The 13,814-nt window shown below is 47.0% G+C and overlaps 1 protein-coding gene across 1 annotated transcript in view; it reads right to left on the bottom strand.

The window, feature by feature from the left end:
* Positions 1 to 9,206, bottom strand: part of TEX35 (testis expressed 35) — an 11,571-nt gene extending 2,365 nt beyond the window's left edge. The window contains 8 exon segments of the mRNA XM_003785812.1: positions 1,252 to 1,291; positions 1,602 to 1,797; positions 1,964 to 2,028; positions 5,601 to 5,660; positions 6,558 to 6,614; positions 7,640 to 7,708; positions 8,250 to 8,408; positions 9,168 to 9,206. Coding sequence (XP_003785860.1) covers positions 1,252 to 1,291; positions 1,602 to 1,797; positions 1,964 to 2,028; positions 5,601 to 5,660; positions 6,558 to 6,614; positions 7,640 to 7,708; positions 8,250 to 8,408; positions 9,168 to 9,206 — 685 coding nt within the window.
* Between the last annotated feature and the right edge of the window lie 4,608 nt (positions 9,207 to 13,814).

The following is a 13,814-nucleotide window of genomic DNA, read 5'->3' on the forward strand; positions in this document are numbered from 1 at the left end:
CCTGCCACAATGCCTGGCTACCTTTTGTTGTAGCCGTCATTGTTGTTTGGTGGGCCCAGCTCAGGTGTATGTGGCTGGTGCTTGAGCTTCAGGTGCTGAGCTGCCATATCTTTCTTTACTCTCATTTCAAGCTAGTGGTCAAATCTCATCCTCCCTCAGTCTGAGAAGTTGGGGCAGGCATAGAGTGGATGAGTAGGAGGTTGGGAGGTCACTTTGTCCTCACCTTTGTAAAGCCCTAAGGTCGCTGAAGGGATGTGTTTCCACTGGGGGTGAGGGGAGGGAGAGGACTGACTTGAGGAGGTGAGGACGCTGGAGCCCAAGAGCCCAAAAAGGGCACTGAGTTCCATGAGCAGCAGAGAGACCTGAGTCCTGCCTAGAGACAAGGTCTCCGGGAGCACTGCAGGCTGGACTCGAGGCCTAGGGGCTCCTAGCATCACCCAAGATGTCCAGGCCCCCCACACAGTGCAGGGGTCTTTCCTGATACCCTTTCCTGACACCGCACCGCTGGCACCACTATCATCAGGGACCTGCCAGTGCTTTGACCTGGGACCGTGAAGACCCAGATGGATGGAGGGAGGTGGTGGTGGGGAGAATCTCGAATGACTAAGATAGAATTTCCCACTGGAAGCAGGAGGGGTTGGAGTCTAAAATATGCTGATTTAGAAAAATAGAATGACACTCCACACACTCGAGTGTGGAACTAGTATTCAAAACAGTGACATCTGTTTTAGCTTTAAATGATGATTTTTAATCTCCGGTGGAGGCCTGGGGCGGGAGTGGTACTTAAGGGAACAGGCCCTTTCTGTGCAGCTCAGATAGTGGGGAGATGATGAGCCGGAACTGCTGGTAGGTTCTGCGGCTGCACTAGGTTGGAAGTATATACTCCATCTCACCGGGGTTGAGGTACAGATAAATCAGAAGGCAGCTCCAGAAGCCAAGGGTGAAAACGGTGCCCAGACCTGGTGCGAGAGCTTTTTGCTAGGTGGGGAGAAAGGTAGGGTTCTAAGGAAGGTCAGGCCAGCAGGTGCACCCTCCCCACCACTGGAGCTTCTGGGCGGCAGCCTCAAGGTTGGCTGACCCAAATCACCCTTCCTGGTGCCACATCCTCTACAATGGAGTGGTTGTGTGGGTGGCAGCATCTGCTAAAAATCCCTACTCCCTGCACAACCACAGGAGGGCTTTGATGCCAGTACAGCTGGAGCACACACCCCACTGAGATAAGGCACATCTTGCATGGATCTACCTACCCCTGATTGTAGTTGTTCTTTAGGGCACACAACAAACATTTCTCCTGCAGAGGACAGAAAGGGCACAAGAAAGATCATTTTTCTTTGGCCCAAGATGGCCAACCTGCTGGGTGCCTCATCAGACCTTGCTATGGGAAGGACAGAATAATATAGTGGAACATGGGAGCACACACATCAGGGTCCAGTCCTGCATGGCTGTGGCTTAGACTGAGGCCTGCAAGGCAACTTGTGTAGAGGAGGGCTCTAGACTTGGGGCAGGGGAGGGGGCGGCACCCACAGACATTAGAGGGGTGGTGCTAGTGCCTTCTCAGTGAGCGCTCTGGGGGAGTCAGCTCTGGCCAGGGACGCACTTACACAGCAGGTCCTACATGGATGACGGGGATCCAGTGGTTCTTTCTTTGGTTTTTGTGATGCCAATGTTTTCTTGGGAAGGGCAGAGGGTGCTCCATCAGCTCCATCCATTTTCTTGAGCCTGAGCTGTGGGTCTGTGTTACTCTTTCCCATCAGCCCAAGTTCCTGCAGCTCCTCCTTTGGTCCTTTTCTAAGGGGACTGGAGGGGGGCCAAGGAGGGGCAGAGAGTTGGGGAGACAATTTCCAATGTGACAAGGAGATAACCAGTACAAGAGAGGCTGTGGAAGCCTTGACTATTAGCCACTAGGGCAGTAGGAGCCAAGATTCTTTAGGGATTAAGAGAGATAGGTGCAGGTTACACTTACTGCTGGTTATTCTTCTGTATGTTGATTAAAACATCCATCTTCTCATCCATATCTTTCTGCATTTCCTTTAAGAGAAAATTCAAAACTAGAGTCTCCACTTTGAAGGGCTTTTGAAGTCCCTTTCTCCCACCTCTCTCTGCATTTTGCTTCCTCAAGAATTGTCACTAGACTTGGGTGAGGTGGCAGATGGGGTGGCCTGTGCTACTCCTCCCTTTCCCCTCCTCACTCTGTGAAAAGACAGAAGCACAGGTGGAGTCATTAGGAGACTTTTCCAAAGTCTCCAAATGAGTCCCAGCCCCTGAACTGTATTAACTGATCTCACAGTTTGGATGAAACCAATATCTACCTTAGTTTGATGCCTATAAAATGATAGAACCAAGAAAACAAGTCGTGGGACCCCAAAGCTACTTCACTATTTGGAGCCCCTGCCATGCCCCCAGATCCTGTGTATTTGTGTTTGCTTCATCAACACAAAATATGAGTGACAGCAGCTAAAGTGACACATCACATTTATTTTCTACTAAGAGCAGAAAGAATAATACTCTTGGCAAAGTTTTAAATTTGACCTGGGAAAATTGGATAGAAATAGAAGACATGAAAAAAGTTCAACGGCAGAAGCTTTAGTTGACAGTATTTCTTATGAACAAAGAACAGGTTTGGGTTGATCATCATAAAATATGTGTGACAATAATTTACTCCAATGAAAATAATTTTAATAGAAAAATGAAAGATTTAATAACAGTTGGATTGATTTACTATGGAAAATTGATCACAGTATTATGCTGTCTGGGTAGAAATTATCTCAGAAAACACCTTCTGAAAAAGCATTTTGAAATGTTAGTTATTGTGAATAAAATATTTGTATTTATAGAGTCACATATCCTTGAAGTCCACACCCCATCAGCCCACCACATCAGAGTCCAGATGTCCTCTGATCTTCCACATCTCCCCAGCGCTTCAAACTCATCATGCTCTTCTCCCTCCTGAGTTAGTTCTGTCTCCCCCCTATCCTTGTCATTGTCACTGCTTGCTTCTAATCACCCAGATTAAAACTCTGGCATCATCACAGTGGCTTACCTCCCGGGACTTCATTCTCTATATCGAATCAGTCACCAGGAACTATGATTTTTCCTTCAATGTGTCTTTCAGATTTACCCATTTCCTATCCCTACACCTGGTCCAGCTCGCCTCACCTTGAGCTGGAATGCTGTTCCTATCTGGTGTTCTTGCTGCCAGACATCTGCACCTACTACCCCGTCCCCCACCCAGGCCATCTTGCAAACACCTGCCGCCTAAGCTTCCGGAAATGCTGCTCCCAGCATGTTCTTTGATTGAGTATCCCCAGAGGCCTCTTGCTGCTTATAGCACCAAGTCGAGGCTTGCCTGTGTGTCTTTCAAAAGCCTTCCTTATCCTCTGCCTTCGTGCCCATGCAATTTTCTTTCTCCCAGTTTCCTCAGATGGTTGCACTTCAGGACTGATCTCCCCACAGGCCCTAATATACAACCGGTTCCTCCTGCTTCCTGCTGTGCTCAAGCTGTTTCCTCGCCTGAAATAGCCTCCTTTGTGCCTTGCCCTACCCACCAACAAAACACTGTGTTTGCATTTTAATATGGAAATAATTAATGCAGGCCCTTTGTAGAAAACTTGGACAATACATAGTGACATCAACAAAATGAAATTTCTCAACTGGAAATACTTGCCATTAATCCCTTTGGTATATCTCTTTCCAGTCTTTTTTCTATATATTTACTAACCCAATTTTTTTTAACCTAGGTGAGATCAGCCTGTATATATTTCTTGTATCTTGCTTTATTAGTTCTTGTTATAAACATTTTTTCTAAATATTATCTTTAATAGTTCCTAATTTTCATTATACAGATATACTGTAATTCATTTGGCTATCTCCCTACTGTTGAAAATTGCCATTGTTTCCGAATTCATGTTACTGTAAATAATTCTGTTATGAACATATTTTTATATATATACTCATCTGGTATTTCTCATAGGTTAAATTCTGAGACGTGAACTTGATAAATTAAGAGGGTTATAATTTTATGTGTATTGTCTAACAATGTTCCAGTTCTATACAGTTTTATAAAAATGTTCCAGTTTGGTCAGCGGTGTTAAGAACATTCCTGTCTTATTCTCTAATGTTCCTAAGATAAAATTTTACGTATTTGAATACAAAAATTATTTATTGTTTATTTGGAAGTATTTGACTATTTGTGAGGCAAAACATGTTTTATTCTCTTCTGTGGATTGATCGTTCACGCTCTTTTGAATTTTCATATTTGGTTTTTATTGATTTGGATGAGTTTATATGTTATAGATAAACACCTTTTCTCTATGCTTATCATATTTTCAGAAAATTGCTTTCCACAAACTTTTGTTTTTTCAGTCTGCAAGTGGTGCTTTCTGCCCTGATTCTTTTTAAAAATCTCACATAGTTAAATAGATCAGTATTTCCTTCCCTTGTATTTATATCTACAACAGCCAGTTAAATTGTTACTTAAAATTTCCTCTTACTAGTTTATATTATTTAAGTTCTTTTTATAGTCTATTTCAGTTTATAGTGTTGACTGGATTATGTTACTTCAAGCAATGTTCTTAATATTATTACATAATCCTCTCCTCACTGACATCAACAAGTCACCTGCATCATATTTTAAATGTTATAGAGCTGTGGTTCTCAGCCTTGAGTTTACCTTGGAATCACCTGGTAAGCTTTAAAAACCACCAGTGCCTGGAGCTCATCCCAGGAGGTTCTGGTTATATTGTTGCAGGGCACAGCCTGGGTGTCGGGGGGGGAGGGAGGGGAGTCCAAGCTCCCCCAGGAAATTCTAATGTACAGTCAAGGTCAATAACTGCTACTGAAGGGTTTAGGACTTGGTTTTCACCCAGGGCCACGCATCAGCATCACTTACGGTTTTGAACAAGTCTGCTCCACCCTGGAGATTTTTACTCAGTTCTTCTGGACTGGGGTCCTAGGTAAATGGATGTTTAAAATCCTCTCAAATAATTCTTTGTATATCCCTGGCAGAGAGGCTGTTACAGAGTTAGCCATTTTATTCATCTGGTTATCAGTGGGCTGTGTCACCCTGATTTGGTAATTGTGTTTGTATCATGAATTGTGATATCTGATAAGGTGAGAGCCCCCTTACAACTCTTGAAAATGTGTAGATATTTGCTTTTAGCTATTTAGGCTTCTACATCAATAGCTCTCAAACTATCACGGGCCTGAAAATGACTCCGGGCTCTGTCTTCTTTATTAGTGTTCCAGGTGAGCCACTGGTCTAGAATCTAAACTGTCCTCCTAATGATTTATTTTTTTGAATTTAAAAAGAATCTTATTACATTTTGGGCTTTTCATCAGACTTACATTAAGCAAAGGCAGTCTTCAAAGCTCAACTTAAGGCTAATTTTCTAAGGACTTTCCTGGTTATTCCAGCCCACACGGATTACTCATGTCTCTAAACGCCTAATTAACCAGCAGCCAATTATTTAGCTTGCAATTCTTTCCTGCAATGGAGTTTGGATCTACTACCAGATTATAAGCACCTGGAGGGCAGGGGCTGGCATCTCGTCCACAGTTTCCAGCACGGTACTGGCCCCTGGAAGGCACTCAGTAATGCTTACCTTCATAATTTCCACGAATTCATGAAGCTTGTCAAAATCCCTGTCCATTATAGTCTTTATCTAGTGAAAACGAAAGGCACAGCTGGATAATTGTGTGTTTATCAAAACACATTATATGTCAACTACAGTGTCTTTGGGGACATTTAAGCAAAAGACAGTGTCTGCTCCTCTGGCATGACTAACCATGGCCTGTTGGAGCCACCGTTTCCCCAAGGGGTCTATGAAGGGACCGGGGTACATGTGCCATCACGTCACCCCATCACCAGCCTCGGCACAACTCAGAACTGGCTACCGCCAGGCTTGCATGTGGACCTCAGACCACAACTTCTGTTATCCCTTCTTGCTGGATTAAGCCCTTTCCCTGAGTTTGCTCAGGTGGCTGTAGCACAGAAACAAGAAGAGTTTCTGTTTCATTCAGAAACACTCAGGGGGAATGAATGAGGAGGATGGAATTGAACCCTGACGACCCCAAATTCCAAGTCCGCCCCTCTCGTTCAGCTTTATCACTAAGGTTACCTCAGCCCAACCTTATCAGTGAGATGCCTCCCAGAGTCCCGAGTCTCTCAAAAATAGAATTTAGGCATCAAACAAGTAAGAAATGAATATCCTAAATTGCCCAGCCCTTAGCACTCATGAGATTAGGACGGAATTGGTTGGATTATTTTTTCCATGCAATTCCTGATTTCCTCCATTGTTAAGAACTATATTTTTCTTGAAACTAAACTTTCCTTTGGTGGGGGGGGGGGGGGTTGGGCACACCTTTCATGTGTAAGACATAACCACAAGAGGGACTCTACCTAACAAAACCAAATATTTTGACCAGGTTGTTTGTACCCGCACATTAACCTGAAATAAATTTACTTCAAAAATAAATAATTAAAAATATAAAGAAAGCTTATAAAGAAAAAAACAAACAAACTATAGTGTCCCCCCCCCCCCAAGGCCTCGTCTTGTTACCTGTTTTATCTCCTCCATTTTTTCCTGGAGCTCTTCCCTCACCTCCCTAAGTTCATTCTGAGAAATAAAATGGGGAAGAGGAGGAATAAGAAACTGATCTTGGGTGGAAGATAGGAAACCAGCCACAGAGGAAAGGAAAGATCCTGGGACAGATTCAAAAGAGGAAAGAGTGAGACTTCCACCAGGGAGGAGAGAAAGGCTGCTGTGAAGGGGGGACCCCGGGGCAATCTGTGCCCCCACCCCTGAAAAGGCCACACGGTCCCTTCCCGGACACTCTGAAACTAATCACAAGGGAGCAAACCTAAATTAAGGGTAATTCTTTTTTTTTTTTTGAGTCAGAGTCTCACTGTATCACTCTGCATAGAGTGCTGTGGTGTTACAGCTCATAGTAACCTCCAACTCTTGGGCTTAAGTGAGTCTCTTGCCTCAGCCTCCAGGTAGCTGTGACTACAGGCACCCACCACAACGCCCGGCTATTTTTTGGTTGCAGTGGTCATTGTTGTTTAGCAGGCCTGGGCTGGGTTCAAACCCACCAGCCTTGGTGTATGTGGCCGGTGCCCTACGCACTGAGCTGTGGGAACCGCCAATTAAGGGTAATTCTACAAAATAAATATTCCAAATTAAGGGTCATTCTACCAAAAAAATGTCGATGTCCCAAAACAAAAAGGTTGAAGAACTGCTTCAGATGAGGAGAGTAAAGAGACATGGCAATTAGGGGCACCATGTGATCCTAGATTCTCTCCTGGCTCAAAAAAGGGTTTTATTTTGCAGGTTTTTTTGGCCGGGGATGGGGTTGAACTTGCCACCTCCAGCATATGGGGCCATGGTCCTACTCCTTTGAGCCACAGGCGCCACCCAAAAGGGTTTTATTTTGTTTTGAAATACATTAGTGAGGCAGTTGATGACATTAGAATGATTTCAGGCCACAGATTGGTGTATCTACATTCATTTCCTGATTTTGGTAATTGTACTGTGGATGTGTAAGAGAATTTTCTCGTTTCTAGGAAAGAAGCAAGATCTGGGGGCAACTTACTCTAAACTGGCTGAGAATCTGTCTGAGCTGTCTGGGTCCCCACGCTCACCTTTAGTTCCCGTGTCACTCCTGTTTTGGTGGGCAGCCCTTCTTGTTTAACTCCTTTGTAGGTACATGTCTGTTGATTAAAAAGAAGCACAGAATGTCGGGAATTGTAGGTGTGGGCTGGAATGGCAGAGGCGGGAGAGCTCACCCCGAGTTTCTGCTCCTCCCATAGGGCCAGGGCAGAGGGGAAAGCTGGCGACCACGCTGGTCAGAAGGTTCCTCCATCCTTCTCCTTCCTTCTTGGTTCGTCTCCTTCTACTCCCTTCCTGGCCTGCTGGGCCTCAGCCCTGTCTGTCCTTGACCAGCCACCAAGCTCATTCCCACCTTGGGCCTCTGTGTCAACTCCTTTCTCTGACTAGAAAGTTCCCCCTCGATCTTTGAGTGGCCAGAGTCTTGTTCTTCACCTGCCAGCTCAAAGGAAGAGGCCTTTCCTGACTACCCCCAGTGGCCACCCAGTCACGTCTCTCCCTCTTAATTTCCTGCAGAGCAGATAACACTACTGATTTGTTTTTTTTTTTTTTGTTATTGTTGTTGTTCATTTATGTATCTAACTGGTTACTAGTGTGAAGTTCTATGGCAGCAAAGAGTTCCTCTCTCTGTGTATCCCCCAGCACCTGGGACAGGTCTTGGCTGCCAGAAATAGCGATTGACCCCTGACTCCAGATCACCTCCCCACGGATCTCAGGCCTGGCTGGTGGCATGGCCTCAAAAACGCTTCTTAATATGGTCGGCTCTGGCTTCAATTCCAAGCAAATTGCCTTGTAGGTCTCGCTCTGCAGAAAGAGGAGGCTGGGATTCAGCCTGTCAGGGGGCAGGGTTGGGGGAGGATAACATTTGGCCCTGGCAAGGGGAGCCCCCCACCCGCCCCATCCCGACCTGCCTGTCCTACTGAGCTTGTGCTCAGGCCCACAGCCCCCCGCCCTGGCACGCAGTTCTGATTCCTGACAACTCAAATCTTGCCATGTCATCCTCTTCTCAGGAACACATGCCTGCCCTGCCCTCAGCAGGCAGCCCTCTCGCTGCCAGAGGGGCCTGAGTGGAGAAAGCGCTTTAAGAGAATTGGAAGCAGCAGCAGCGTCAGGGGCCTGGGTTTGGGGGACGGACAGACTCCAGTCCTACTCTCAGCTGACCTCGTTACCAGCTCTGCCAGTTCGAGCAAGTTAATTAGTCTCTCTGAGCCACCATTTCCTCATCTGTAAAATGGAGGGCATGATTATATTTATCCAATAAGATTATCTGAGCCTTAGACCTGCCAGTTAGACGCAGGCCTGGTGTGGATCACGGAAGTTAGCAGGGAGGGGGGACTGCAGTGCTCCTTGTCCCCGCAGAGTCGGCAGAGGCCTCCTTCCTTCTCACAGCCAGACCACGGATCAACCTCACGCCCATTCCAGGCTGAGAGGCCACTTTATGCTCCAAACAGAGAAAGAAAAGCCCAAGATTCAATGGCGCAGTCTCCAAGCCCCCCACCCCGCCCCACCCCCCAGGTCATTCAGTAGGCGCTCAGAGAGGCCCCAGCAAGGTTTCTCCTTTACCAGGTTTGCTTTCTTCGGTTCTGCCCTCTTGGCCGACATGATGGAAGAGGCCAGAGTGTTCTTCAACTTCCCAACCTCCCCACTACAGCCCCTGGGCCAGGCCACTGTCCTATTCAACTTACAGGCCAAGGTCAGGGTTAGATGACCACCTCTGTGTGTGTGGAACAGCTGAGGTCACAATGCCCAGACCCACATGCTGGCCCGGAGTGTCAGCACAGTTTCAGGCCTGGGTGCTTCGGCCACTGAGATGAGGGGCTTGGGCCAGGTTCCAACGTAGCCAGTCTCTTTCCTGCACGGTGGGGACACGGGCTGTCCTAGAAAGTCCACACTGGTGAGGACCCCGGGCTGTGATGGCTGAAGCACGAGGCACGAGGCAGGAGAAGCGATAGTTCCTGGCACCGCAGGGCTAAGCTCTGGACTAGGAGGAACGCCTGCCTTGACAGCGGGCTTCTCTCTCAGTCCGCACTCTATTTCCTGGGCTGTGCACTCCTAAAGTGAATGGACTCTCCCTCGGACCTGAGGCTGCCTTGGGGTGGGGTGCCCTGAAGTCTCTCTGGTTCAATGGGCAGGTACGTCTCAACCCAGGGTTCTCTGTCCTGTATTTTGGGGGGAGAAGGTCAACAGTCTCGGCAGGATAATTCCTGATGCTCTGGCCTCCTGCTGCCTTGTCCCCCCACAACCCTAATCTCCTTTCGTGGTTCTTCTATTACCTTGGAAGAGGGTTGGGGTGAGAAGCAATATGTGAACAGTGCTAAAGGTCAGGAGCCTTTGCAGAGGAAAAAAGAATAATAAAGAAAGGTCATTCTGAGCACAGCCATAATTTGTGGTTAAAGCTGAAGAATCAAAGGAACACAGCATCCCATGGGACCAAAAATCATTTCAAATCCAGGTGAGCCTGGTTTCTCTTTTCTCTTCCCTCTGGGCATTCCATTTCCTTCTTCCCTCTCATTGCAAATACTAGCTTACTAGTTGCCAAAGAAAAGGCCAACTTGGACGTTCTGAGGACAGACAGCACTTAAGTACAGGAACCGATGGCAACTGCGTGTGAATTACGTGCCACACCTGCAGTTCCCTGGCAGCTCACCCTCCCGTTTCATGCACCTGTGTGGGCCTGTCCTCCTCAGAGGCCACTGAAACTTCCTCCGGAGCCTCTTGCAGCATTTCTGATACATTTCCTAGGTGGCAGTTTCCCAAGCTAGTGACAGCCATGGATCTAATTCTATCGCAACCAAAGGAGAATGTGTCTGTCTCCATGTACAGCTGAATAGAAGTAGGGAAGAGGGACGGTGTTGAGCTTCCCAGACCCCACACTCCCCACTTGCAAGTGAAGGGGTGGGGCTTTAAGTTTCTTTCCACCACCCAGCTCAGTCCTCCCAGATCTGCTAGCTGCATGGTGGAAAGACCAACACCTTTGACAGGGCTGAAGGAACTACAGTGAAAACGACCAACTTCATCTCAACCTTTACCAGCCCTGCGAAATGGACACCATCTCCTTCCTCCTGCTTAGGCTGAAAGCCTCAAGGACCCGCAAACTTCCCTTTGTGCAGCTTAGCAGTTGCTTAGAGAGCCACCTCTTGGTGAGCATAGCATGTGAGCTCACTGGTCTATAAATTAGGAAAGTGAGTCTAAAAGAAATCAAGGTCTCATGGTGAAATAGCATTATAAATTTTAAAAAATTACACACAGGCCTGTAGCTCAAGCACCTAGGGCGCCAGCCACTACACTGGAGGTGGCAGGTTCAAGCCCAGCCTGGCCTGCCAAAGACCAATGACAACTACAGCCAAAAAATAGCTGGGCAATGTGGTGGGCGCCTGTAGTTCCAGCTACTTGGGAGGCTGAGACAGGAGAATTGCTTAAGCCCAAAGAGTTTGAGGTTGCCTGAGCTGTGATGCCATGGCACTCTACAGAGGGCGACAGTGTGAGACTCTGTCTCAAAAAAAAAAAAAAAATTACGCATATATATGGGATTATCCTTTGGAGAGAAATTTAACAATAGACCCGTAGCTCTGGGCTTGTGCCTTCTCACAGAATTTGCTGTTCCTATTCTCAAATTCTGTCTCTTGTGGTTGTCATCAATACACTCTAGAAGGGCTGGGGAAGAGCTTTTAGTGAATCTGAATGATGGGTCTCCCATGCTTTCCTTTGCTAAAAGCATTTTGTGAATGCCTGAGGTAGTTTGCATCATCACTGTAATATCAGATATTGCTATGGTGTGGTCATGTCCTGTGTGAGCCATGGGGCACTCTTACCTGAAGAATGCCAGGGACACCTTTCCTAATCCCTGTTCATGGAAAAGCCCATTCGTACCCGGAGCAGGAGCAGGACAAGGAGCACAAGGCCAACTGAGGGTCCATCGGAGTCTGGGGGGACAGGAGTATTCAGAACAGACAGAAAGAAGAAACTACCTCTCTTTGGTTGAAATTGATGTCATTGATGTCCTGGTTTGTTCAGTTTCATGATGACAATACTGTGTGGGGAGGCTGGTGGAGGAAGTTAAAAATTAGCCTCAGGCCTCTGAGTTTGGCTTTTGTGATTCCTGGTCCAGCCCCCTATGAAGACCAGGCCCAGCTGCTAGCCCTGAGGGGAGGCGTCCCAGAGAGCAGGAAGAGAATGTCCACCCCTGCAGTTAGAAGCCGATTTAATCACCAAGGTCCAGTGTTCTAAAGCCCTTTGATCAGGGTGGAATGTTTCATCAAGGTGCCAGAATCTCCACGGCTGTGCTCTCCAGTCAAGCTTGGACATGGTTCAACATAGGTGACATAGATGACTTGCTCTCAGGAAAGTGTGGCCACACACACTGGGTGGCTGCACAGAGCCAGAGAGTCACTCTGGTTCCTAAGCCCCAAGAGAACCTCTTATATAATCTTTTTAGAGATCTCATACGTCTGTTTACTACACTGTCCTACTTGACTGATTAGTAGACACCTTGGAAAACGTTACTCTGTGCAGGGTACAGATATTTTTTATCATCGATGCATTGATCAACCAGGCAATTTCTGATCATTTCTGTAATAGTGGATCTGACCTTGGCTAGAATCACAATCCTATTCTGTTTCTTTGGAAAAGTTACATCTAGCTTGTATCATATACACTGTTTGTACCTCTGTTTCAGGAACAAAATGTAACATTCCAAACAGATAATTGTAAGTCATTAGCTGAAACAGCTAAGGACAAGTGAAAGCACAAGTGTGCAGGGATTGCTGGCTTTTCTGTCCTGTACGGTTTACTGTGGCAGGGACACACTTGCCAGGGCCTCCCAGGATCCAGGGAACCTGGCACCATTCCCTGAGCAGGAGCAGCCCATTGTGTGAGCTAAATCAAGAGCCACCTGCCGTCTGAGGCTCTCCCTGCTGTCAGACACGATCTCTAGACCTCCTTACTAAGCAGGTGTCCCTCATTCTCTCTGGACCCAACCCATGTACAGTACGCAGCTCTACCACTCCTGCCTGTCTCGGCTCTGCAGTTGTGATCCTGGTCCCTAAAGCTTTGCTCTCCACTGGACATCTTCAAATTTCCATTTATTACAGAAATAATAAAATCCAGTGGCACAATAAAATCCCTCTTAGGACTGGCTTTGTCAGGGGACTGTGCTTCATCCAGCGTCCACAGAGGATCTCGGCTGAGAGGACTCCCTGGGTTGATCCTAGGAACACCCCTCCTCACTCCCCTCCCACTCCTTTGGCTGGAATGCAACCGCAGGGCCACATCTGGAGCAAAGGGCTGGGATATGTGGCCAGGTTTCTTCCAAGAAGAAGAGGAAAGAGGGTTAAGGAGCAGGCAGCCAATCTTTGTCGTTTTCCTAACTCATTTCATTTTTCTGATTTAACTCTAGCAAGTCCCCTCAAAGGAAACTGATTTAGGATTTTTCTGCTTTTAGTGTAAGAGAGAGGTAAAAGTAGTTCATAAGGTCAGAAAGGGAAACTAGCAGTTGGGAGCAGTGGCACCTGACTGTCTGCCCAGATACTTGGGAGCAGAGGTGGGATCGCGTGAAGCCAGGAGTTTGTGTCTAGCTTGGGCAACATGGCGAGACTCCATCTCATTAAAAAGAGGAATCTTAGACCAGACACTTGAACTAGGATTAAATCTAGCAAATATGAATGGGAGATTTAGGGTTAGGGTTAGGGACCCACTTCTGTTTCACTTGAATGGCCAGTAGGCGGAGACATTGAGACAGATTATAATAATGATCTTACTTGCCTGGGGCTTTATGGTATAATAGCTCCAGTCTATCTCAGTCCCATTCCACAGAAGGCCTTGCTAACCTCCTTCCCCATCACAAGCTCAGCCCCTCCTACAGGCAACACAATGTGAGTCTGGTTTGAAGTTTCTTTTGCTGTTCCAAGTCCTCTGGATGGCCCTGGGGCCCAACCAAGTTGTCTTAACTTTGCCAGTCCCTTCCTGGAGTTTGAGCCCTACTACTGTCATCTTGGCTGAGAATCCATAACCTGCTTCAGATTAACCTTTGCGTCTAGATCTGTGAAGCTACCTGAACTTGGCCATTGCTTGAAGACACCTATCACTGGGTCCCCACCCACCAGACATGGGTGACAACTGAGATCCAATCAAAGTTTGTCAGAACTTGGAGATAGGCCTGGTATGGTGGCTCATGCCTGTAATTCTAGCACTCTGGGAGGCCGAGGCAGGTGG

Source organism: Otolemur garnettii, unplaced genomic scaffold (genome assembly GCF_000181295.1).
Source record: "Otolemur garnettii isolate 467f Iridium unplaced genomic scaffold, OtoGar3 scaffold00016, whole genome shotgun sequence".
NCBI classification, from domain to species: domain Eukaryota; kingdom Metazoa; phylum Chordata; class Mammalia; order Primates; family Galagidae; genus Otolemur; species Otolemur garnettii.